Genomic DNA, 25,069 nt, shown 5'->3' with positions numbered 1-25,069 from the left:
GTAGAAGAAGAAAAGCATCAACAACGAGCTTGCCAAAAGGAAAGAGCTGTCGTTAAACGGGAACGTGGAAGAAAGAGGGAATAGAAACGCCTCGTCCCCGTTCATCAACCGTCCTGTTTTTTCAAGTAACAGCAACATTGCACTCCTTAAACCAAGAACTGAACACACCGAGAAGTCAACAAGCCACGGAATTCAGAAAAACTCCAAAGCTGGAACCGCAACAAAAATCCAAAAAGATAATGCATAAATGCAGGGAAACAAAGAGCCCTCAAGCCCGGAATGGAACCTGAAAAACGAAAGCGAAAGCGAAAGCGTAAGCGCAAGCAAAATCCACCGATACCAACGCCATACCCAACATTTAATTGTCACCCCTCTTCCTCCCCTTCCCCTTCCCATTGCCCCTAGTCTTCAACTCCACAAACCCAAGCTCCTTCAACCCCTCCGCAAGAATAGAAGAGTCCCGCATCCCAGGAAAATCCTTGGCTGCATATACCCGAAACGGATCGGACCAAGCTTCCGCAAGTATAGGCATAGATTGGCCTGTATCCTCGACGGAGCCCCAATTCATGAGTCGGAATTGGAGTCTATACAGCCCCGCTGAGCGGATAGATAGGTCTGCGAAGATGAAGAATGTGGCGGGTTGATTGAGTTTTGATGCATTGCGGAGGGATGGCGGTTGACCTTGGTCGTGGGTTGGCGGGGAGTTGAGAGGGTGGAGGGTATCGTCTGAAGATGGGTGGGTAGGTGCGGAGTTTGGATCTGGGTCTGCGTCGACGAAGAAGGGGGACATGAAGGCTTTGCCGGAGAGGAGGGGTGTAGAGAAGGAATCATCTACGCGGGCGACGCCGTTGGCGTCGCGTTCGGCGGATTGGATGGTTTCGGCTTCTGATGAGGGAGTCCAGCTGTTCGAGTCTGAGACAGGGAAGAGTAGACAGCCCACTGTGAAGCGTGGGTCTTGTAGGACGTCGCGGTCGTCCTGAGATTCCGCGTCGAAGTCTGTCAGGAGTATTTGGACGATCGGGGGTGGATCGACGGGGCGTCTGTCTCTATCGCCGGCGCCGCATGCTCGCGCGGCGATGGGTTGTTGCCGGACATGGAGATGATAGCGGGATTGCGTGGAGGGTCGTCGGGGCGGGGGATCTGGCGATGATTCGGGTTCGTGATGGAGGAGCTTGTCGAAGCCACGGGGCATACTATAGCTAGGGTTTCGTGGAGGCTGGAGCGTTTCATGGTGGACGCTGCTGCTGCTGGCGCTGCTTATTGGCGGCGGGCTGCTCACGAAGGCTGCAGGACTCTTCTCGGAGTGGATTGGGCTAGCCAGGGCCGTGGAGGTACTACCATGACTGAAGAAAATTTTGAAGCGTCAGCATAAACTGTCTAAAAGCTTCGTATCTGTGACAAGCAGCGATTCCACCTAGCTATAGCAGACTGAGGTGCTTGGTCACCCAAAGAAAGCACACCGCACGAGGTCGGATGGACTGACAGGTATAAAGACGGGTGATTCAATCGATAAGAATGGGAGGAAAGAAGGGACTTTACTAGGACTCCACGTCGTATGTCCGCAATTGATGACGAACATTATCGCCGCCATGGCTCAACATAGGACTTGATCGTTCATCGTAAGAGGTAGGGCCGCGATATCCGCGTAGATCAGCCACGGGTGGGCCATGATGATGATGATGCTGCTGCTGTTGATGATGTTGCATTCGCAACGGAAGCGTCTGTGGCAATGGCTGGCGGTTCATGAACCCATGATCTGATGATAGCATATACCTCGGATCCGCATTTCGTTCGGGTAGATGTCCCAACGCCGGGAGTCGATGGGGATTCGGTGGAGTGGTCAGCGCAGGTCGTTCGTAGCCCAGATCCGGTGGAACGAAGTGTCGAGGTTCATACAGCGGGTATGGCTGATGATATGCTAAAGGTATTTGCTGGCCTGGATGATGTGAGCGAGAGACTGGGTCGATATGAGGCCTGTCTGGTGGTGTGGTATGCCCACATTGCTGCGACGGGGTCCTCGACATCTAGTGACGGAATCGCGCTGGCGCCAGATGGCGGGCCGTGGCGCAGCTCTTATAGAAATGCCGTATCTGGACGCAAGCCTTTTTTTTTTTTCTTATTTTTGTTTTTTTCCCCTCAGCCCTTGTTTTTATTTTTATTTTTTTTTCAGCTGGGGCGTTACGCTTTGCAATGCGACCCACGAAGCGGTCAGGTCAGCCACACCCACACGGGAAAGGGAGAGGGGGGACTTCGATGTCTCAGATGTAGATTGTGGGGTTCGTTGGTATCTCGGTGTTTATATATACTTTATCCCGGTGCAGATGATATCAGTCGGACTATCACGTCAATCGGTCCATCGATGCATATCCTGGATCTGTTTGCGAGCAAGCAAGGCATCTGATAAACTGCATGTGGATCTGCGGCCTGTCAACGGAGCAGCACCATGAGGAGCGGATGGAGGAGGTCCGATAGTATTGAATGAGAGAGAGAGAGAGAGAGAGAGGATCGAATGAAAACACCGGTGATCGTGGATAATGATGCTCCGTGTGTATCTATTTTTGTTTTGGAATGATTCTGGTGGGATCGTCAAGTGGTCGATTCGTCTGCACCAAATGCTTCGGATAGCAGAAATTCAGCATCAACTTGAGGATGGTAGAAAAAACCGTCAAGGAACATCGGATTTTCTCCCTCCCCGGTCCCCCCGAGTGGTCCAATCACTTCAAATTCCGAAGACAGGGGGGGCCAAATGGAAAAGAAATGGGGGATGGGGGGTGAGTGGGTTTGGGAGATGTTTGGAGTATTTTTCTTTTTCCCTGTGAAGGACTGTTATTTCAGGTATCAGACTCCAACTCTTCTGACTGGCCGGGGGGGGGGGGGGCCAGTTGACGGTGGTCACCAAGTGTGTCAGTTAGGTCCGACTAGGGACCCAATTGTGGCTCCGTTCGAACACGATTGGCCCACCACGAAACCACAGTGAACAAGGGAGGAGCCGGGGAACGGGCCGAGCGGGCTTTACCACGAGCGAAGGGGAGGTGTGTGCGGGTTTTGCAGCAAAGTGGATTAGAGAATTGGAGGGCCTAGTGTGGAACTGGATGCGCTTGGTGGTTGGTAATAATAATGTTGGGAGGGCAATAGAGTGAGGCTGTTGACACTCATTCGTGCCTTGACAAGCTGTTGGATTGGTTCCTGACAGCAACTATCGCCCGAATCTCGGACTACTCCCTGCGTTTGGCGACACAAGAGACGGTCAAGGAAGCAGACTTTCGACTTGGAGCCGTTAGCGCTGCATTGTGAGGTATGGGATCCACCGTAAACGATTTCCTGGGACTCGAGATCCTGGACTGCAGATGATGATCTAGAGCTCGAGGTACATGCAAGTGTGCAAACAATAGACCAGCCCTGGTTACCTCGTTGATGGAGATGTGCGAGTGAAGTGGAGGTTGGGGGGGTGTTGGAAGGTTGAGAAGAAGGGAGAGCGGTCGACGGGTATCACTGAGAATGGACTCGGCGAGCATTCTCACTACAACCCTCCACAACTCCATGGACATAACAAGTACATTTTTCTCATTATATTTCATACTTAGCTAGTATGCTAGTCAGTATCCCTGCTGCGCACAGGGACAATGGCTGTAGCCAACAGCCACAATTTACAATGCGATCGGCCGCGCGATATCGAACTAATGCCTGTACCGTACTTTTAACTATGTTGCTATCCTTGCTAGCACCGATTTATTTTTAATATGGACTCTGTACGAAGTATTGCGGTAAAAATGAACCATTCATCCTGGATGTCCTCAATTTAGGAAGCTACAGAACAGAAAGAACTTTGCAGTAAACTAAAGCAAACTTGCAGATTGTTGACCTGACCCATGGAACAGTGTAAACGGGCCCCAGGATTAGTCGAGCCACTCGAAACTCTGGGCTCCGCTTTATAGAGTAAAACAATAAACAAAATAACACCAAACTGGACCAGCCCACTCAGCTCATACGGATTCATGAATCCGTAGAATCTCAAAGGAAGGGCGATCGCATTTCGATAGTCGGAAAGGCGTTGAACAAGAACCAGGAATTGAAAAAAAAGACCCTCGGGCGGCAAAACGGGCCAGTGGACCAGTGTCATGCGTTCGTGTTCGAATCACGCTCATCACTAGGGATCGATCCCTGGCGATGATTGGCGTGGAACTAGCGGGGGCTCAGCAATGGCGATCGTCTCGAACCCCACAAAGAAGGATCTAGCACTGCGTCAGTTGCAGTTCACGGTGATAGCGGGCTTGAATAGTCGAGTCTAGTCTTAGCTCTGCGTGGGATATGACGATGGTGGTGCATTAATTGGGGGGCACGTAGAGTCATAGACACGGAGTACGAGTGGACTTCGAGAGTGGGCTTGGTGAGGACAAGAGACGCCTGCGTGAAGTATCGAAGCGGCAGGGAAATTTCTAGAGACAAATAATCCCTTCCCACGAAAAGCTAGCGGGAGCTAGCAGACTAAGAGAACTGTCGGTAAGTCAAAATCCCATGTTTTCCAGGAATTCAAAGTAAATTAGCGTTTCACGGCAGCGCACTCCGGCCATCCCTCGCATGGCAGGCCCCGGCATGGCACCGCGGAGACGCGGACTGGTTCGGCGACCTTCGGGGTTGTTGCGCGGTTACACCAGTCGTGCACTCTGTATGGTCCGACGCAAATCATCAAATACGTGGTACGATCGCTTGTCAGATCTGATCGGCAAAAAAGGAGGCAGCCATCGTCGAAGCGGACCACAAGGTTATGCACTTCTTTTGCATCTGAATGGGTCGGATGGGCCCAAGCGCCGAGGCAACGCAGGCAATCTCGTTAAAAAGGCACGAATTTCGTACCCTCCCCCCAAATTCGATGCGCTTGATGCGAGATGTCGTCGAGACCGTTAGACGCCATAGTGTAGTGTGACCATGATCGATAACGAGAGGCTTTCAATCTAGACTCGAATGACGCCGTTAGTGTCCATAGCTCAACGGCAGAGGGATGCTCCACAATCATAAAAAATCAAAGCTCGCTAGTGGGGACGTGCCCAACAACTCGTGACAACTCTCTATATTGGCATAGGCACTTCTCAGCCTGTCGTCGGCAAAATTGAGTGTCGTGGAGCCACTCGGTCAATCCTCGGTCGAACTCCACCGCTCATGCACCTGAAGCTCGCGTAGAGGTGTCGGAAATTGGCGTCGTGATGGGGGGAAAGTATCGGACACTGCGCCCCCACAAAATCCAAAAGGAAGATGGCGGCATCAAAAATACAAAAGCACGAGGCTCGGATTGCCCCTCCAGCACGGACAGTGCTTTGTGTGCAGAGAAGAGAGAGCCTTGCGGACGAGGCATCCACAGCTGCAGGACTACTGCAAAGACGAGAATGGCGGTGGTGGAATTGAGACTCAGAATGTCACTGGATGCACTGGACGGGGCGGGGTTGGAACTGGAAGAAACGTTGGGAAATAGATGATCTGGTGTTGAATCGATAGTCCAGAGTATATCACGATTCATAGTCAGGCACAATGTCATAGTAGTCAATGGCTCAGCTGAGGACGAAACTGGAAGCCTCCCCAGACTTCCCTGAGTCAGGCAACCTCACGCACAATCCTTTCAGGTGTCAAGTATCAAGCCAGTTTTCTTTTTCTTTTTTTTGTATCCTTACTGTCGATCCAATCCTTAGCCTTTGCATAAGAGCTTGTGGACAATTCGGGGGTCAAGATGCGAGGGCTTAGTGGCTTGATGGCTTTGTGATAGGAACAGAGATTGGGTAGCGGGACATCCCGACAATGGTAGGGATCCATATTTAGAGGCGCACAGAGAACCAAAAGCTGCTTTATACTCATCTGGAGGTATTGGCGCTGATCAGAAGGGCCCTCGAATCGACTCGATGGAAGTGAAGGGAGTGATTGGAAGATGTCGCTAGGAATATCCCCGCAGAGCGGCGACGCGGCCGTCAAAGTAAGGCAGAAACCAAAGTCAAGGCAACTCTAATTGATTGCGCCTACATTCGGTTGAATTCGAAGTCAAATACGAAGAGACATCTTACAGGGCTACGAGTTGATCAAAAGCGGGTCGACAGAGAATGTATTTTCTCTTTGATTTCACAATCACATTATACATGTGCTTAATGGATTTACACGTGAGATCGGCGCTCACTAATGCCAGAACGGCTCTTTCCTGTCTAGACGAGCGAGTGGGTTTTCAACAGACGCTATTGTATGCAAGACGAATTGTCGGGTCGCCCTAACGAAATCCCAGATCGGGACTCGGATCAAGGTCCAGATAGTACGATCTCGCTGGGATTCGAGAATGTCGATCAGAAGGCGAGCCCACATCGCGAGGCACATTTGCTGGATGGATATGCACAATAGCTCCAAAGGGGGCGTCCGTTGGTGTCGAGCCACGATCAATGACTCCGTATCCTGCGCCTACGAACACGCCAATCATCTCGCCGTATTGTCGGTCCCAGGCTACGATGTACCCTGACCGGAGCCAAGAGTCCTCTACTCCAAAGCGCATGTCTAGGGTCCCCAGCTGTATCAAATGCAGGCATTTGTTGTTATCCTGGGGCACACCGTTGACCGTCGCACGAGCCCGAAGCAGCCCTAGCGTGACGGGCGTGCATTTTGCAGAACGGTCTGATAGGGCTGGAAGAGGACTCTCAGAGAATTCGAGAGGCGAGTGCTCTGGATTCCACTGGAATTCAATGGACGAGAAGTGGGATTGGTAAAATTCCTGCATATCTCGCCCAACGGGCGAGACGGCCACTCTCTGGGGGGCGCCGTCCTGCTCATTTAAAACATCAACGATCCGCAGAAGATCATTCCGAGATTTGGAGCAACCATGGGCTCGAATTTCAGACCACAGTCGTACTGGATCCTCATAACCAGCGCAATTGCCATCAATGGTGAGCAAAGGTTGGTCTTTGAAGACTGTCCATGGTGAGTCTGGCGTTACCCCAACATGAGCCTTGCTTTTGGCTTGCCATTGGACCTCTTCCCATCGGATTCCCAGTCTCGACTCCATGTCCACGAGACGAGTTTCAAGAAGCGCTTCATATTGGCGACCTTTGACCAAGTCTGGAAGGGCTTCGCTAACCATCGGGTCATCGAGAAGAGCCTGTACATTTCGTAGTGTTGCAATATGTGGCAAGTTATCCTCGCTGCGTTGGGAGATATCTTCCAAAAGCACTGCAGCTTCATCTGACCGTCTAGATCGGACTAGGGCTAGAATAACATTATAGGCGAGGTGACATGAATCTTTCTGAGTCTTGTCGAAGTCGGCCATGTATTGTTTCCACGAGTTGATCAGGGCATCGCGACTGTAGAGCCTTGCAAGGACACATAGGTATGTGGTCCAATTTCGCCGGTCTTTACCCGGGGACTCGTGGAGGACATCATGTAATGTAGGCCGGTCTTGAGGGGTCTGCTCCCCTTCGCCCGTGAGGCTGGCAAGGACATAGCTGGTATCGTAATTGGGGCGTTCAAAGAGTACCGACTCGATTGAGTCGAATAGCGCGTTGATAACGGAGCCACCATTGGAAAAGCTCAGCGGGGGGATGTAAAGCTCTTGGCGATTGTGCAAAAAGTGCTGGAATGCAGGCATTGAAAGATCTAGTGCAGCATAAGCAAGGCTATGATCAGTATTCAGCCGAGGCAGTTGGAGACGGACGTGTCGAGTCGCGATGTCGCTCAGAACCGAAACAAGCTCCGAATATGTATTGTTCTCTTCACAACGTTGAAGGGCCCCAGTAGCAAAAAGATAATGGTTAAGTAGCTTCACGCCTTGCTCGTCTACCACCAGTCTCTCAACAACGGACCTCAATGATGATATATCATTGACGGAATGAAGACGCTTTGCTTCCTCTTTTCGAGTTGTGGGGTGAACTCCCTTGAGGGCACACCATAAGGCTGGGGGTGGATTTCCTGAAACCCACTGTGTATCGATAAGTGACAAAATTCGTTCTCGCAGCAGTTTATCATTCTCAGTCTCAGTGTTGAGAGGATTTGAACTTGTGAGAGTATATCGGAGTAATTGCGAGGGCGATGGGTCTTCCATCGGAGGATCAGCATCGAGAGAGACTGATGAGATACCACGCGTAGATGCCCTCTTGGACACATGACATGATAATTGCCGCCTGAATCCCAAGAGGATTCGTGATGATGGGCTCCCCATCTTGGGCAACGAGTCAACGCGAATGCTCTTAAGGTAATGCGGAGAGGCCACGACCCACGGGTGGAGATGATAAACAACGATAGATAAGGGGCGTCTGGGGTGGCAGTTTTGGGCGGTGCGACCGGGCGGTGAATTTGATGTCATCTCGTCGCCAGACTCTGCGGTTGAACATCCACTCTAACACTTTCATTACCCACACCAGCTGACTTAGCTTTGCGGAGTTGCTCTGAAATTCGAATCAGCATGCCTCAAACACCACCGGCATCCACCTCCGTGGAGGCTGAGCCCAAAGTTGAGCAACCTGAGCAGGTCGAGACTGCCGACAAAGAAACCTCAAGCTCGTCAGAGGCGCCTGCGCAGAGCAAAGAAAATGATGCTGCGGCTAAAGCGCGAGAGAGGATGGAAAGATTCAAGGCCCTGAAGGCCCGAGCGGTAAGTTTTATCACCTCTGGCAAATGTGATATTTCAGGCTCACCAGCCCCTTCTATGAAATCGCTATACTAACTGCTCGCATGAAGAAATCCGGCACGGAACGCAACCTGAAAGAAACAGCAGCCGAGACACAACGCCTAGCTACCGATCCTGGACTGCTGAACTCGCTCTCCCGCAAGCACGCCTTTGCCTCTCACAACCTCCTCAAAGCAGACACCGAAGCTGCTGGTGAAGACTTCGAACGGAAGCGCGCCTGGGACTGGACTATCGACGAGTCAGAGAAATGGGACCGACGCATGGAGAAGAAACAGCGCCACCGTGATGATGTTGCATTCCAGGACTACTCTCAAGATGCCCGCAAGGTGTACAAGCGCCAGTTGCGTGAGCTCGCACCCGACCTCGAAGCATACGAGAAGGAGAAGCTGGCCGCTATTGAGAAGGCTGCTGCTAACGGCGATTTGGAAATTGTCGAGACGGAAGATGGCGAGATGATTGCGATCGACAAGAATGGCAGCTTCTACTCGACTGCGGACAGTGTGGGCTTTGCCGACAACAAGCCGAATCGCGCCAATGTGGATAAGCTGGTTAGTGATCTCCGGAAGGCGGAGGAGGTCCGCTTGAAGAAGCGCAAGGAGCGTCGCGGAGATGAGGAGGGCGATGTGACCTACATCAACGAGAAGAACAAGCAGTTCAATCAGAAGCTGGCCCGGTTCTACAACAAGGTATGCATCCCACCTATGCCTTCCTGTTTAGCCATTGGCAGTTGCTAACTATTTTCCAGTACACAACCGAGATTCGGGACAGCTTCGAACGTGGTACCATGATCTAATGCGAAATGAAAAGAGCAATATAATACATGTGGTGGAGATTGGGGGTTACACGGGGGTGCATGACAACTCATTCATCGAATGAGATCCTCTGCGTTTTCATTCGATCTCTCCCGGCACAAAGGTCGAGGAGGTGCAACCAATGAAGTCTGCGTTTCATGCCCCTAAAGCATCGTCTTCCTCCAGGCCTTTGTCGCCAGCTGCTCAATCTGCTTCGTTCCAACAGCTCCTCTTGTCGACTCATCTTCCAACGCCTCGATCACTGCCTCACCTACCACATCAACTTTCAGGGGCTTCTCGGCCATGGCTCCGAGGAATCCAAGTTTGTTTCCGAGGAAATTATTGAACTCGGAGGCCACAAATCCACCAAGGGCAATTGGCAATGTGAACTTTCTGCTTGAATCATACATAAAGCCTGGGCGAATAAAGATACTCCGCAGCTCGGGAAGCGAAGATGCAATGGTGGCCTCGGCTTCGCGTTTGGTGGTGATGTATCTAGCTGGAAGGACCGGCGCCCCAGCCGCAGCGGAGATATACACAAAGGTCGGGACATGCTCATTTGATGACTCTTGAGCGAGCGCGATAGCTGTATTAGAAGTTAGCATGCAAGCGTATCCCAAAATACAAACTTCGAGTCCCAATCAACATAATAAGACTTACCGGAATCTCTGTTCATCAATTCATAAGTCAATTGCCCATCCCTCTCCTTTGGCTCGAGAGCTTCGCCTTCCTTTCTTAGTAGCGGATTCTGGCTTCCTAGTTTAGACGAGCTGAATGCGCGCTGTAGCCCGCCGACAAGAGGTTCTCGCCCTTGTACGACACCCTTGTAATCGGCCTCTAGCAGGATACCCATCGTATGGACGACAGCCGACGCTCCGGTCAGGAAGGGCTTATAGGTTTCTGGCTTGAGGATATCGGCTTTGGCCCATTCCACCGAGCTGGCCCAACTTGGCCTCTCCGTGGAACTCGTGACGGTGTCCCAGCGCGGCTCGCCAGATCGACTAACGTGATCTTAGCATATCGTGCATGTAGAGGGACCCTTGACTCTAGCTAAGAGGTTTCAGGTAGAGCTGAGGACATACCTTAGCGATGTTACCTCCCAACCCCGTGCAGCAGCAGCTCTGCAAATCCGGGATCCTGTAGTATCGTGTTAGCTCATCCACACATGCATCTCGAGTGATAAAAGTAGCGAACCGAGAAAACCGCTTCCTCCTGCAACGACAAGTCTCTTAGCCGCCATTGTACATGTAAGGTTGCAATAAAAGCAGAAAGAAGAACTAGAATCGCAAGGCAATTCTACCAGGGAGGCAAAGAATCGCGATCGATCGATCGATCAAGCTTCCCAAGATTCAAGCTACTTGCAGCTCCGGCATGCCGTCACCGTGTCACGTGCACTGCCCGTTCTTTTTCCACGCGCCATTTGACATCCGCCCTGCGCGACTTACCTTTCCAAGAATCTCACTACACATATCTTCAAGCCATCACCATGCCGTCTGCAACGGGTAACAAGCGTGTCAAGGTCAGTCTCTGCTCTAACCAACTCATCCAGTCTCTACCTCAAGCCTAAAATCCCCTCCAGACCGTCTCCGTCTTCCGCCCATTCATCTTCGGCAGCGAAGCGCAACCTTTCGACCCCGAGAAACGGCCTGCCAACACCCCCGTTGACCACACCCACCAATGGCGCATTTTCGTCAAAGGGATCAACGACGAAGACATCTCCTACTGGCTGAAAAAAGTCCAATTCAAGCTCCACGAAACCTACGCGCAAGCCGTCCGCACCATCGAAGCACCCCCCTTTGAAGTCGTCGAGACCGGCTGGGGTGAATTCGAAATCCAAATCAAGCTCTACTTCACACCCGAATCGGGCGAAAAGCCCCAAACGCTCTGGCACAGTTTGAAACTGCACCCCTACGGCCCGGATGCGGAGGGTATGAAGGAGCGGCGTGAGGTGGTTGTCAGCCAGAATTATGAGGAGGTCATCTTTAATGAGCCCGTTGAGCCGTTTTATGAGTTGATGACGGGTGGTCAGCCGGCTGGGACGCCGGTGGCGCCGAGGGGGAAGGGAAAGAATACGAAGCAGCCGGGCCGGACAGCGGAGATTCCGTTGAGTGATTCGCCGAAGAATCCGTATAGCCGGGCGACGGAGGGGAAGGAGTTGGATCGCATGTCTGAGGCGATTAAGACGGTTGATCAGATGATCAAGGAGGAGAAGGAGAAGTTGGTTGAGCGGGAGAAGTACTTGGCGGAGCTAAGGGAGAGCGAGGGCGTTCCTGCTACCACGAAGAAGAGATGATTGCATCCCATGAGCAGGAATACTTTTTATCGTGTCGATCCACACTGGGATGCCGACTCATGCGCCGATATACTCCATACTTCGAACACCCTTCCGACACCATACGACCGGGAACGTCTGTTTTGAGGCTACCCAGCAGCAATACCTCCTACAAATATGGCCCTCTGGACGGTTATCATTATGAGAGCGCTGGATGCTCAAAGAGAGACTGGATCCAGGCTCGGGCTTCCCTCCCCGAGAGTATCGCCACCAAGCATCTGTCTCAAAACCACAAGTCTGAACCCCCAGACTCTCCCAGCAGAAGGCTGCCATTACCGCGCCAAGACCTGAAGACAGCCCGGGGACCGTGCGGACTGTTCTATAAAGAGGGAGAGACGACAGAAGGACGTGACGTATCTGGATCTGGATAGCAAGGCGAACCTTTGTGGCAACCTTGAACTACCTACTGTAGTCCCTTGAATTGAGGATATGAGAGAATAACACTGTCCATTCCGTACTGTTTCCAACTCAAAACCTTTCATTTAATCCAATTTTGCATACCTATTGGTGCCCAACAAGGAAAACATCGCGTACCATATTTTGCCCATTGCCCCGTGGGATATAGTTCCATCCGGCTCGATAGTCAGGTAACTAACAAGGCTATGACTCAATCGCTCTCCTAGATTTGACAAAAATAAGAATCTACTGCAGGGCACAGTCCGGCCCCCAAGTCGGCCCCTAATTAGCGCCGAGTGTCCACTGCAGATAATTCGCGCCAAGCTATTTTGGCCCCGAGTGCCGAGCCATTCTTTACTCCACACATCACCATCACAGCCTTTCCAAGGAAATTTTGAATCACTCACTGCCGCAGGATCATATTCCAAACCAAATAGCGGTGACGTGACGAGGCGCAGCGCTGCAGATATTCCCTGTCGTGTCTACGCCCAGTATATCCTGTACTCGGTGCATATACTTCACACGGAGAGTAACGAGTAACAAGTAACCTTGGTATTGTCTGTGCTCTATCGGTCTTCCGGACCTACAGTAGTAGAGTAGCATTGGATTCTTCACTTTGTATCACGCCAAGACACCTATAGCTTGAACCGAGGGTTCAAGCCTGGCGCTAAGAAGTGCGAGGCTGACTGGCTAGTGGATTGGGACTGTTAGCGTGGTGGACATCCAGGGTCTGCGGCTTAAACCGATAAGCCCTAGTCTTTATCAAGTCTTGACCCTCCGAGACCATAAAAGAGGCGCCATTCCCACTGATTTTTTTTGGGGCACTCTCATTTTCTTGCTGTACATTGTTCCCACTGCACAAGTGCCATACATACGGAATCTTATCTTTCCGCTGTCACAAAACTCAAACCACCTTCTGCATCCACATCCACATCCTCCAGCATTCGAATCATTATCAAAATGCATCTCTCAACCACCCTCCTCCCTCTCCTCTCAACCCTCTCACTGGCAGCAACCATCACGACCAGTCCCAGCCCCACCGCCACCAGCGCTTCAGGTCAAAGCACCTCCACCGGCTCATCAACAGTAATCTCCTTCTTCGACGCCAGCTACACCCTCTCCGACTTCCCAGTCCGCACCTCCACCAGCTACGCCGCCAGCGTAATCTCCCTCAACGCACTCGCAACAACCTACGAGATAAACTGTCTCGCCGCCGCCCCAACAAGCGACTGCAGCCTCGCCACCCCACTTACTCTTATCGCGGGCCCCAACACCTTCAGTTTCGCCGAGCCATTCACCCTCTCCGGTGAGGCATACGGCGTCACCGTCACCGAGAAGGGCAACTTGGATATGGCGTGCTCGTTTACGCACTCGTCCGAGTCCGCGACTTGCACTGTCAAGTATGATTTGACGGCTTCCGGCGCCGGCAAGACTACTTCGACTAGTAGCTCAACTAAGACGGGCATTCCGACGGATATGGTGCAGTATCAGGCGTTGACTGTTACCGGGGGCTTGGAGAGTTTTAATGCTCCCGGTGCGACGCAGACTCCTACTGGTAATGTGGCCGGGAAGATGGCTATGGTTACTGGTGTGCCGTTGGGTGCGGCTGCCGTTGTCGTTGCGGTTTTGTTGTAGGGGGGTTTTTGAGCGTGGTTGTTTAATTTTGGTATGACATATTAATGTTTGTATCTACCTCTCATGTTTATTTTCATGTTCATTTGCATATGTCTTTTGGAGGATACCCCGAGTTTTAAAGGAGAGGGATCAGCATCTACATATCCATTGTATTTTCACTATGCACATTACTACAATAAGGACGTTACAGTATTACAGTAGATCTCCACGCAAGTAGAATCTGTGTATTCCCGAGAGTCTAGTATTCCAGCCATGATTGCAAATTGCCTCTTATCAACTCTATCCGAAAGTAGTAACAATCGTTCAGACAAGCTCATAACGCCAAAACACCTAATCGCACCGCTATGTACCAATATGAACATAAACACGCAAGAAAAAAAAGGACGCCTTCATCTAACATGTAGCAGACTTGGTCGCATCACGAGTCTGCTTCAAAAAAGGAATCAAGCTCGTACCACCAGTTCCATACAATCCCGTGGGATTGGTCTCGCTCAAACCCTTAATCTGAGCACTGGCCGTAGCCAAGTTGACTTTGTCCGTGGAACCTGTCTCGACGGGTACATTGCTGCGGGCTGGCATGATGATATACCGCGAGACAATCTGGATATGAGCGTCACGGAAGGCACTCAATGTCAAGACGGCGGCATTGTATGCCTCCTTTAGAGGGGACTCGGCCTGCGTGGAGGTCACGTAGGATCGAACATTGGAGAGCGCGGAGAGAGTCTCCAAGAAACGCTTATGCGGGGCGGGCATGTAGTTTCTCATATCCTGTGAAGCACTTTTTCAGTATTGATAGTTGCTGTTTTTCCGTGTGGGAATTTAATCGTACCTGAATATAACTCGTTCCCGAGGACTTCATACTCGTACCCCCCGTCGCAGAATGGCTCACACCAAGGAAGATATCAAAAGTTTGAATAAGCGAGCTCTGCGCATTACTCCCACCACTGTACTGATGCCACTCGCCCTGGCCAGTACCAAGATCATAAAAGACACCATGCGGCAAACCAGCAGCAGCCATATTCTTACTCCCCGCCAAAAACGGCCGCAACTGGTGGAAGAAGACATGTGGGTTATTCTTCTCATACATGCGCTTCAACGTGCCAGTCAAATCTTGCAGACCGTCTGTGAAGCGGCAAAGCAGTGCTGTCAACCGGGGTGCGTCGTTCGCTGTAGCAGCGGCGATGGCATCGAGCATTAGTGGGACTAGACGGGCACCCTTGGCTTCGATGGCGACGGAGATGACCATGAACCATTCTTCGTCTTTGGTTCCTGTGAAGGAGGTTAGGACGGAGAGATGGTCTGGTTCTGTGAGGTCGAGTTCTGGGACGGTGGTGTAGTTCCATAGTGTGAGTGCTGCGTAGGTTGCACAGGGAGGGAGCTCGAGGTGTTTGGCGATCTCGAGGAAGGGCTTTGCAATGCAGGGTGGGAGGACCTGGATGAGAGGGTTAGCCTTGGAATGGACGTTGTGAAGGTATGATATTAGATGGATGAGATGTAAGATGCTGGAAAGAACTACTTACATCCTTGGGCTTCTCGCCTCCCCAGATATAGGCGTGTGTGAAGAATCCCAGGATGGAGTATGCACGACGCCACTCTGGCTCTGTTTGCAACCATGTAGTAGTGAGGACTGGCAAGGCATCGATTAGACGTCTGATCTGACCGGTCTGGATCAGATCTGGCAGCCGGACGGCAAGGTTCTCCCAGGAAGCGTAGTAGTCATGGGGCAGTTTCTGTAGGGGAAGACCACTTGGAAGAAAACCGTGATCTGGAGAGACGGCATAATCATCGAGATTGATCTCAGGTGAAGGAATCATGGTGGCAAGTTTTATTTTCCACGTTCCAGAGGAGGAAAGAACGGGGACAATGGGAAGAGATTTGGGCAAGGATGAGTAGGTGATGGTTTAAGTTGGAAGGGGGTACGTCAGAAAAAAATGGGAATTGATTGTCAGACACACTTCTGGCCTCATATAGGGGGGATAAAATAACTATCGATAAGCATAATACCACGCCATTATAGATCGTGGATGCCGGTTTGCATCGGGCCTGCCCAGGTATACCGGCCGGATGACAGGCGGATCGCTATCCGTGTTCCGCTTTTACGATAACGTTGCACTCGTCATACCATTATGAAGGGGTTGATCATTCCAGGAACCAGGAACACTGAGGGGAAATAGAATGTAAAAAGAAACTCGGCGATACAACAGGTTAACTTTCAATAAACTATACTTCACCTCGATAGAAAAAGCAAACCTATCAAGTTTAATGCACTGACACCCTGCATCCTTGTACGACGTGCATCACAATAGGGTTTATCACCAATCGCATACTCACACCGCCTCGACGTGCAGTATTCCCTCTACAGATTTCCAATTGGACCAAATCGAGTTCATAAATACTTAATTGGCATCCCTGCTAGCGATTGAGTAACGAAAACACAAAATTTGCAACGATAACCACACTAACCAGACATGTATCCAGCGGAGATCCCCGCCTATCACCGCAAGAATGTGGGGACGGATCATACAGGCGGATACGGATGCTCCTATCCGGACGCTCCTCCCTCCCTCTCCGATTTGATTAGAGCGAGTTATAAAATGGACCTGGAGCGTGCGCGTCTTATCTGCGTTTCAGTGAACTTCCCCTCTACTTAATAATTGCCATTAACCTCGGTGTGCGTTGCCAACGTCGCTCGCCCTTCCCTTTCTGTCTACATCCGCATTGACATCTACCTCCACCTCCACATCTACATCATGACGGGCGCCAACGGTGTCAACGGTGTCAAGGCCCCTAAGCCTACATTCCCCGCCGAGGCTGCGACGAGGGAATATGCCGCCTCACTAGACAAGGCAGACCCTCTGCGCGCACTCCGCGATGAATTCATCATTCCCTCCAAGGCCAATCTGGCCAGCAAGAAGCTGGCCAAACCAGGTATGAGCGCCGGACGTTTGTGAAATTTGCGGGGATTGTTAGTGGAACTCGTTATTGACTTTCCGATAACAGGTCTTTCCTCCGAGCCCAGTATCTACTTCTGTGGTAACTCGCTGGGCATTCAGCCCAAGGCCACGGCCAGGTACATGGAGGCTCAATTAGATACATGGGCGTCCATTGGTGTCAATGGCCATTTCACCAATATTGAAGATTCCCCGCTATCAGAGTGGCAGAAACTCTCTGAGCAGGCTTCGGCTTCTATGTGCAAGATTGTTGGTGCCTCGCCAGAGGAAGTTGCTGCTATGGGTACTTTGACGACGAACCTGCACCTGCTACTAGCCAGTTTCTACAAGCCAACGGAAACTAAGAAGAAGATTTTGATGGACTGGAAGGCTTTCCCTAGTGATCATGTAAGTTTTGATCATAAACGACGCTTTCACAAAAGGCAATGACTGATCTAGTACATAGTACGCCATCGAGTCGCACATTGCATGGCACGGCTTCGATGCCAAGGAGAACATGGTCCTCATTGGACCCGATGAGGGCACTTACGAGATCTCCACGGACAAGATCCTCTCATACATTGACAAGCACGTCAACGACGCCGCTCTTCTCCTTCTCCCCGGTATCCAGTACTACACCGGCCAGCTCTTCGACATCCCCACCATCACCAAGTACGCGCAGGACCGCGGCCTGACCGTGGGCTGGGATCTGGCACACGCCTACGGCAACGTCGAGATCAAGCTTCACGACTGGAACGTCGACTTTGCCGCCTGGTGCACGTACAAGTACGGCAACGCCGGTCCTGGTGCTATGGGTGGTCTATTCGTGCACGAGCGCCACGGCAAAGTCGACTACAGCGAGGGCGAGGACTCGCCCAAGTTCCGTCACCGATTGACAGGCTGGTACGGCGGAGACCGCTCAGTGCGCTTCAAGATGGACAACAGTACGTGATACATGCACCTCATCATGAAAGTACCAGGGACTAACACCATCCAGAATTCAAGCCCATCCCCGGCGCAAACGGCTACGTCATCTCCAACCCTTCCGTGATCGACCTAACAACCCTCTGCGCCTCCCTCTCCGTCTTTGACAAAACCAGCATGACGGGCCTGCGCCAAAAATCCTTCAAACTAACCGCCTACCTCGAGTACCTCCTCCTCAAGGACAATACTGATGCAGACCGCCAATTCACAATCATCACCCCGTCTGACCCGCATGCCCGTGGCGCACAACTGAGTCTGCTGCTCAAGCCGGGTCTATTGCAGAATGTGGCGCAGAAGCTGCAGGATGCAGGTATTATTTGTGATAAGCGAGAGCCGGGTGTTGTTCGGGTGGCGCCGGTGCCGTTGTATAATACTTTTGAGGAGGTGTTTACATTTGTGGAGGTTTTTAAGAGTGCTTTGTCGCAGTAGGTGGGAGTTTTGATGGATGGGAGATGGTTTATATGAGATGTTATGGAGATACCATAGATGAAAATAGCATATTCGCATGTCTTGCATTATAATCATATCCCGGGTAAACCTTCTATGGTGTAATGTTCTATCTATATTTTGCCAGATCGAGCATATCAAGTTAAGCAAGGACAACGGCGATTATTCAATATCTCACAAAGTATCATCTAGACAGCTCTATGGCTAGAAATTCCCAATATTAGTCCAAGTATCCCCACCCCTCAAAAACTCCTGCCCCTGCGAGAAAAAGTTGGTCGCCAAAATCGAAAACTCATCATTCGTCAACGTAAGCTGCTGCGGCGAAACCAACGACTGTCCCGAATAATCCGCAAACCCAGCCGCAGCACTAGCCCCAAAGCCACCACTGGGCGACTGCAAACTCCCCGGCCTCTCCTCGCCAATCCGCGTCGGCGCAGGTAACGGCGAAGTCTGCGAGACTTCCGGGTTCGCCGTGGACGGACCCGCGTAGAGCGAGTCGCCGAACAGCCGGCGGGCGGAATCTGCGTCGCTGTTTGAGGAGTATTCGAGGATTTCCCAGAATTTGGAGAGGTCGATGAGGAGGCTTTGGTTTTGGGCGTTCGGGTCGGATTGGTAGGTTGCTGAGACGGCGTCTTCGAGGTGTTGGAGGCGTTGGGCGAGGCGGGACATGTGAGGCCATCGTTCGCCGATTTGTTGGACGAATTTGACGCATTTGGTGAAGCGGTCGCGCTTTTGGTCGCGGATTGTTGGGTTTTCTGTGAAACTGAGTTGGAGTTCGATTGTGGCTACGACGGCGGCGCCGTAGCCTAGGAGGGGGTCGGAGACGAAGAAGGATTTTTCTTCGAAGTAGTTGATGAAGTGGATGATCCAGGTCGTGTGGGTGGAGATCAAATCGGAGGTATGTTGGAGGAAAATCTCGGGGATGGTGCTGCGGAATGTGCGTAGGCTGAGAGATAATAGGAGTGGATGGTTTAGTAGACAGAGCATGGTGTGGTATATGAATTGATTTAGGAACCAGGGTCCCCAGTATTCGCGGTGAGCTTGCAGCTCCTCTAGGGATCTGTCACTGAGGTTTGCCGGCTTGAATCGATGTGTGAGAGGCATCTTCGTCTCTAGGTCCATTTGCAGCGCGATGATTTTCGAATATTCCGAGTGAGGAGACCAAGGGGGCACATTGCTTGGTCGTCCATGGAGTCGGACATATCGTCCCGTCCTTGCGAAGGCCTCACTCAGCATAATGACATAGGCAAGAATACCCTGGTCTTGAATATCACTTCTCCGCGTATCCGGGGGTGTGGGACCCGGTGAGAGCATCCGCGCAGGCCGTGTCGGACTCTCAGGGTATGCCGGGCCTCCTCCTTCGGGTATATCGATCGAGAAGCCACCGTCGTGAAGTCGTTTCAGCAAGCATATGCTCCAGAAACAACGTCTGCGTTCCTCACGATGAATGTTGGTCATTGGTGCGCGAGGCTCCAGCCCGAGATTTGCGCATTGGGCTAGATTCATGGCAAGACTGCTGTGGATGCTAGAACGATGCGTATTGCCATCTGTTGTCACGCAGCTCTTAGCAAAGTGGTCATCTTGTCAGCCACAAAAGTACATACTTGTAAAATCAACCAAGCTCAACAGACAAAGACATTGAAGGGTCGAAACCTCGACTGGTCCTTCGGAGACTCGCTTCATAACCATGCCACGTGCTACTTCGGCATAGCTATTGACCTGTTCAGACAGAGTACGGGTATCGCGGTATGAGTTCGAGAACCGTAGACTCAAAGCTAACATCGCGTAGATGATTTCGATGTCTCTTGTTTGGAGGCTGCCGATGAAGCTGCTCCTGTGGAACAAAGGTAGAGGTTGGGATTCACAATACAGCATATATAGCTCGGCCAGAGGAATTATTTCTTCCCAAGGAGGTAGAACCACAGATACACTTGGACCAGACGTGGTCAGGCCAGTGGATAGTTGTGTGGTACTCGCTGCTGGCGGGTTTCCTCTCGAGCCGACTCTACTTGAATTAGCAAGTCGATGCGTTCGTCAACAGGCAGGCGAAGTTCATACCCTAGATGATCAATGACCACACCTAGCTTCCCTTCCAAGCTTCGCAATCGATCCTCCTGTCGCATATGAGTATCAACACAGGCTATCAATTTTTACCCTCTGAGATACATACCAGAGACTGAGGAGCTGTCTGGCCCACGAAATTGGGCCTTACAGGCTCCTCTGGGACTTGTGGCCGACGTCTTTCCTCTGCATAGATGCATTCTTGTCGCAGTCTGGCACACAGTGAGCAGACTGGCTGCTCACCAGGACATTTGGCCTTTTTCCGTCTGAACCCTTGTTAGCCTCGAAATTGACAATGAGGGGCAGCTGGTGTGGCTCTTACCTGCATGGTTCACATGCCTGTCGAACCCTTTTAGCTGGTCGTTCGGAATATGATGAGTCGTTATGATCCATTTTGAACGCGAATTCTCATGGTCGTTCCAAGTCATCAGACACACGTTCTATGACTCGGAGTTGCTGCTTGAGCTGGGTTTGATGGGTTGAATACGGGAATTTATATTGGCAAATCACACGGGTCAAGATTGTCATATCCAGTATTTGGCACAGAAAAGTCCATGAGTGGTAGATCATGAAAGCCACAACCAGATTTTGGTACCTCGACGAGCTCCGAACCAGCTGGAACCAGCTCGTCCTGAGTTGTTTGGGTCGAGTATGTCGTGGACCTGATGCTGCCTGGCCCTTATAGCGCTGACTAAGCACTTGGGACTGCCCGCATCCATGATTAGGTGCGGATGGTCTGATGCGGACATCAAGAAGTATGTAAGACTCGGAGTACATACGTAGATTGCCAGGTAAAAGTTATTCTTGAGCAGCATATAGATTTGAGTGTAATTCGATGACTCTAGATCTTAATCTGTTTGAGGTACCCTTCGGTAATGATTCCTGGCCAATTGTAGCATAGCGTATCTACCATGCCACGATTATTGACTAGATGTTTTGCTTTTGATAGGTAATGCGTTTTAGGAAGCAGGCCTGGAGCATTAGAGGAAGACAGGTAGCTATATGCTTCGCATGTAGCTTTTGGCAGGAGTTCTTCTAGAACACTTTGCAAAACTTGTTTGAACACTGATGTCCCAGAACACTTTGCAAAACTTGTTTGAGCACTGATGTCCCAGAACAAGCCATTGATTCAAGCTGACAGGAACCGCCAAGTTATGAGCTTGAAGAAAGTTGTGAAAAGGCAACAGTATTTTGATTGGTGCTTCGGTTTATGTACAGCCCCAAATCTTCAGTGTGCCCCGCAAAAGTCCATCTAATCCACCACCGGTATAGAAATACACCGCCAATATTGTGTCAATCCCAACATTGCAACATCAACTACCGAGCAACCAAATCGAAAGGAGGGTTGGTGTTATTTATTTGTCACCGAACCAGGTCTTCTTGCCCTATTCAATCAGTCAGTATGTGTCCCGGATTTCCAAGTATTGGTTACTATGCTCGCATTCGGCGAGAAGGATTGGGGCTTGGGGTAGACTAACGAAGACCATGCGGCACATGGCGTAGGTGGTGGCTATCGTAGAGTTAGCTTATAATCTGCATTATTTCTTCGATTCAAGAGAGGTTTCACTAACCAGCACCGAGGCCGTAGACGGAGATGAGGTAGGGGTACATGATGTAACCGCTACGGGAGGTCTGCGAAGCAATATACAAGTCAGAGAAATTGCCAATGGCTAGCATCGAAGTCATCATATCCGGATGAAGCTGACCTTCCACCATTGACGCTTGCCGTCGTGGTTCTGGAACAGACGCTGGTAGTAGGGGACACGGTTCTCGCGGAACACGAAACTATAGAAGATGAATACTTGTCAGTATGAATTCTCAACGTAGTAATGTCGGGCAATGCCTGTAGCGGTATCAATTGCAATGGCAATTGACCCAATCGCGAACGGCACCCCCGAGGGATTTCGAAACGAATTTCGGCCGGGCTCGGGCACGGCCAGGGATGGTTGGAGGGAGCTGAAGAGCATTGGAGTCGACGTACCCGGCCATGCGAGGCGCAGTGCGGAACATTTTGGCGGTTGGAAGCACGAAGCGAGGTTTGGGTGGGAGGAGAGAGTGGTAATGGCACGATGTCGTGAGGTTCGGGAGAGCTGCAATTGAGGGTCATGTGACTTCCCTCTTTCTTCCGCCCACTCAGAAGGTGCGCTTAGTAAGGAAAGTCCTGCTGAGTCAGGATCCTCAAAAGGGGAAAGCGTCATCGGCGGCTTTTGGCACGGAAGAAGCAAGCTTGGGCTGTTTTGTCCGCGCTGGTCTTTAATTCCTCATCGTTGAAAGAAGGATGGTGGACAGGTATTTCGTTGCCATCCTTCCTTGCACGACCAATGCGACCGGCTCTTCTTCGACTCCTGAAGAGGCCGTCTGCCATCTCGGTTCTCGACTCCCTCGCAGCAACACCGACCGGAATCGAGCAGTTGGAGTCAAGATACGCGCGCCTACGATGTCAATCACGATGTGCTCATCAAGGGGCAGTGGACGATAACGTGGGAGGTGGCTCTGCGGTGCAGGGAGTCGAAACTCGACAGCAGACTGCAAGCGACAGGCGGCCCTTCAGTTTTCCTATCTATGAGATCGAACCTTCGGAGACAGATCGATATCCAATTTCCTCGACCCTTACGAACCAAACGAGCGAGAAACACGATTCAAAATGCCCAGTCAAATCATTACGCTTACATCCGGAGAGACTGGAATTCGAATCAGACGTTGGTCACTGCAATGATATTGGAACACGCCTGGTCGACCGTGCGGAGAACATGAACGATTTTGAGCTTTGGGAGGAACTTTTGAAGTTCCGCCAGCGACATTATGGCGACAAGGGAACGCAAGATATATGGGAAGGACTGACAGTCCGTCTCCGCGGAGTCCGGGTACCGGTAAATGGAGAACGGGCCGACTTTTTCTGGCAGAACTTTGTGAAACTGGGGTTAAGACGAGATCTTTTCCTCATAGATGTGATGGAATATGCGATGGATCTACACAGACGAGAAGGTCAATCTTGGCCACGGCTCTACGAAAGTGTCGTGGGTGGCCTTCTTGACCGGGGGCTGACGAAGCGAGCTTTACGATGGAACAAAAAATTCCAAGCATCCGGCCTGGCTTCCCCGAACGATGTCCTGCAGGTTCTTCTGCCGGTTATTCGTCCCACATCCCTTGTGGAAAGCGCTCGCGACTGGTATCATGTCAAGGCTGTCAGGCCCTCCTCGCTTCTACGGACCTTTCGGCTTTTGTGTCGCTCCGCCGAAGGCCACGAGATCTATGGGCAAGTTATGTCGACATTGATTGCACAAGGCTATGGAGAGGGTGCAATCTCAATACACCCCTTTTTGGTCGCGCGCAACGATCACCCGAAATCGCGCAGCGAGATCCAGCCTCTGCTGGATTACGCCAGAAAGTATGGGTTCTGGGACGAAAATAAAAAACTCCAGGAATATGCCAAGAAACAATTCGAGTCCAAATCCAAACCAACAGATACACCCGGTGACGTCTCCGAGAACACAAAGGAGCATGCGCCTGATGGGACGCCTTTCAAAGATGACATTGGAGCTCGATTGCTCGCCACTCGCGCCCTAAACTTTGATATGGTACTCGGTGGGCTGAAGATGCTTGGCGTATCTGCAATCGGCCCAAGGAGCTTACGTGAGTTGGCCGTCAGAGCGCATGGAAGCCAGGATATCCTGGAGAAAATCAAGACACTCCGGCAGGCCGGTATCTCCATTGGAGACTCTGTCTTTGCTCGATTGGTCCAAAAATTGGCATCACAAAATCGTGACATTCTCCTTTCCGATCTGCTGCTGAGTGACCAACATCCCGATGTTCTCGAAGATAAGGCCACCCAAGAATCACTGCTCATTTCTTACTACATCGCTCGTGATGTGCAGCAGTACAACATGGCACTTGCGATACTTGCAGAGTTGCACCCGGAAGACCCAGACCTGTTGGATATCCATTTCCGCAAGCACATCGCTGCCAGTGATCTGGGAGCGGCGTCCAAGATCGTCGACGAGCTGACGCTGCGGGGAAAGCCTCTAAGTGAGGACAGCCTGGATTTTATGGCCGAAAAGGTTTTAACGCCTCGCCGACCTAATCATCGCCCAAATTCACCGCCCGGGCAGCCACTGGATACCAAGCGCGAAGTCATGTTCATCTTCCGGATTCTTCAGCGTTCTGTACCGCTGGGTGGCTATGTCAATCCGTTCTTCTGGAAGGAGATGCTCAAACGTCTCGGCATGGAAGGTCATTGGACTGAGCTTCGAGAATGTTGCTTATGGCTGGCTCGTCAATATGGGACACGGAACAGTGAATTCTGGGCCACGGCGCCCGCTGGGACACCAAAGGGACAGGATGACCGGATGCTGAAGCTCATTTTTAGCCCGCCAATGCAAACCGCGCTCGTGGCTTGGGGGTTCAAGTCTCAAGTGACTAGCGCGACTGCAGTCAAGGCCATCTGCTTTCATCCCACTACGAATGAACCTCTCATTCAATGGGTCCGTGGACTTCTCCTTTTACGAGAGCTCGAACAAGCTGGTCTCGTCCTCCAGAAGCGTGTCATCGTTGAGACCACTCGGCACCGCCTAGCAACTTTGTTTGGTCGATTCAATCTTTCTCATTCTCGCTTGAACCGGGTGCTGCGACGACAGAACCCGTACCGGTGGCAGCGCGTGGTGGGAGATATCTTGCGTGCCTGGGGTGATCCGTCATTCTTCGGTGGATTGGAGAAAATCGAGCCAACCAAACTGATGAATCCCGGTCGAACCCCGTCCTCGCTGCGACGTTCTGCTCAAACAGTTTGGCCGAGGAAACGAAGTCGAAATGATGTATAACTAGCGATCTTTCTTTCTGTTCATAGAGTAGT

The 25,069-nt window shown here is 51.4% G+C and overlaps 12 protein-coding genes across 12 annotated transcripts; 5 read left to right on the top strand and 7 right to left on the bottom strand.

Annotated features, from left to right (window-relative positions):
• Positions 1–358: 358 nt before the first annotated feature.
• Positions 359–1,192, bottom strand: N7496_010223 (velvet factor family protein; the record flags this gene model as incomplete). Its single annotated transcript, XM_056703136.1, has 1 exon — positions 359–1,192. The coding sequence occupies one exon, from the start codon at positions 1,190–1,192 to the stop codon at positions 359–361; it is 834 nt and encodes a 277-aa protein (XP_056552136.1).
• A 346-nt stretch (positions 1,193–1,538) lies between these two features.
• On the bottom strand, positions 1,539–2,024 carry N7496_010222 (uncharacterized protein; the record flags this gene model as incomplete). The annotated part of the gene is made up of 1 exon (XM_056703135.1): positions 1,539–2,024. One exon carries the CDS (start codon positions 2,022–2,024, stop codon positions 1,539–1,541), a length of 486 nt encoding a protein of 161 aa, XP_056552135.1.
• A 4,220-nt stretch (positions 2,025–6,244) lies between these two features.
• On the bottom strand, positions 6,245–8,176 carry N7496_010221 (uncharacterized protein; the record flags this gene model as incomplete). The annotated part of the gene is made up of 1 exon (XM_056703134.1): positions 6,245–8,176. The coding sequence occupies one exon, from the start codon at positions 8,174–8,176 to the stop codon at positions 6,245–6,247; it is 1,932 nt and encodes a 643-aa protein (XP_056552134.1).
• Positions 8,177–8,419: 243 nt separating this feature from the next.
• N7496_010220 (pre-mRNA-splicing factor SYF2) lies at positions 8,420–9,437 on the top strand (the record flags this gene model as incomplete). The annotated part of the gene is made up of 3 exons (XM_056703133.1): positions 8,420–8,608; positions 8,695–9,330; positions 9,390–9,437. The coding sequence occupies 3 exons, from the start codon at positions 8,420–8,422 to the stop codon at positions 9,435–9,437; spliced, it is 873 nt and encodes a 290-aa protein (XP_056552133.1).
• Positions 9,438–9,599: 162 nt separating this feature from the next.
• Positions 9,600–10,675, bottom strand: horA (ubiquinone biosynthesis protein COQ11; the record flags this gene model as incomplete). Its single annotated transcript, XM_056703132.1, has 4 exons — positions 9,600–10,021; positions 10,096–10,436; positions 10,518–10,572; positions 10,630–10,675. 4 exons carry the CDS (start codon positions 10,673–10,675, stop codon positions 9,600–9,602), a joined length of 864 nt encoding a protein of 287 aa, XP_056552132.1.
• Positions 10,676–10,921: 246 nt separating this feature from the next.
• yaf9 (YEATS domain-containing protein YAF9) lies at positions 10,922–11,728 on the top strand (the record flags this gene model as incomplete). The annotated part of the gene is made up of 2 exons (XM_056703131.1): positions 10,922–10,954; positions 11,015–11,728. The coding sequence occupies 2 exons, from the start codon at positions 10,922–10,924 to the stop codon at positions 11,726–11,728; spliced, it is 747 nt and encodes a 248-aa protein (XP_056552131.1).
• A 1,395-nt stretch (positions 11,729–13,123) lies between these two features.
• Positions 13,124–13,798, top strand: N7496_010217 (uncharacterized protein; the record flags this gene model as incomplete). Its single annotated transcript, XM_056703130.1, has 1 exon — positions 13,124–13,798. One exon carries the CDS (start codon positions 13,124–13,126, stop codon positions 13,796–13,798), a length of 675 nt encoding a protein of 224 aa, XP_056552130.1.
• Positions 13,799–14,191: 393 nt separating this feature from the next.
• Positions 14,192–15,612, bottom strand: N7496_010216 (indoleamine 2,3-dioxygenase; the record flags this gene model as incomplete). Its single annotated transcript, XM_056703129.1, has 3 exons — positions 14,192–14,566; positions 14,628–15,230; positions 15,319–15,612. The coding sequence occupies 3 exons, from the start codon at positions 15,610–15,612 to the stop codon at positions 14,192–14,194; spliced, it is 1,272 nt and encodes a 423-aa protein (XP_056552129.1).
• A 936-nt stretch (positions 15,613–16,548) lies between these two features.
• Positions 16,549–18,141, top strand: N7496_010215 (Kynureninase 2; the record flags this gene model as incomplete). Its single annotated transcript, XM_056703128.1, has 4 exons — positions 16,549–16,726; positions 16,799–17,136; positions 17,195–17,672; positions 17,726–18,141. The coding sequence occupies 4 exons, from the start codon at positions 16,549–16,551 to the stop codon at positions 18,139–18,141; spliced, it is 1,410 nt and encodes a 469-aa protein (XP_056552128.1).
• A 222-nt stretch (positions 18,142–18,363) lies between these two features.
• Positions 18,364–20,613, bottom strand: N7496_010214 (uncharacterized protein; the record flags this gene model as incomplete). Its single annotated transcript, XM_056703127.1, has 5 exons — positions 18,364–19,706; positions 19,764–20,164; positions 20,218–20,273; positions 20,330–20,486; positions 20,543–20,613. 5 exons carry the CDS (start codon positions 20,611–20,613, stop codon positions 18,364–18,366), a joined length of 2,028 nt encoding a protein of 675 aa, XP_056552127.1.
• A 962-nt stretch (positions 20,614–21,575) lies between these two features.
• On the bottom strand, positions 21,576–22,230 carry N7496_010213 (cytochrome c oxidase subunit 7; the record flags this gene model as incomplete). Its single annotated transcript, XM_056703126.1, has 5 exons — positions 21,576–21,605; positions 21,699–21,730; positions 21,792–21,852; positions 21,927–22,005; positions 22,202–22,230. The coding sequence occupies 5 exons, from the start codon at positions 22,228–22,230 to the stop codon at positions 21,576–21,578; spliced, it is 231 nt and encodes a 76-aa protein (XP_056552126.1).
• Positions 22,231–22,541: 311 nt separating this feature from the next.
• N7496_010212 (uncharacterized protein) lies at positions 22,542–25,037 on the top strand (the record flags this gene model as incomplete). The annotated part of the gene is made up of 1 exon (XM_056703125.1): positions 22,542–25,037. The coding sequence occupies one exon, from the start codon at positions 22,542–22,544 to the stop codon at positions 25,035–25,037; it is 2,496 nt and encodes an 831-aa protein (XP_056552125.1).
• Positions 25,038–25,069: the final 32 nt, after the last annotated feature.

Source organism: Penicillium cataractarum (assembly GCF_028827025.1).
Source record: "Penicillium cataractarum strain IBT 29864 chromosome Unknown utg000008l, whole genome shotgun sequence".
Taxonomy (NCBI): Eukaryota; Fungi; Ascomycota; class Eurotiomycetes; order Eurotiales; family Aspergillaceae; genus Penicillium; species Penicillium cataractarum.
The sequence above is the reverse complement of the archived record's forward strand: the minus strand, read 5'-3'. Positions and strand labels throughout refer to the sequence as shown.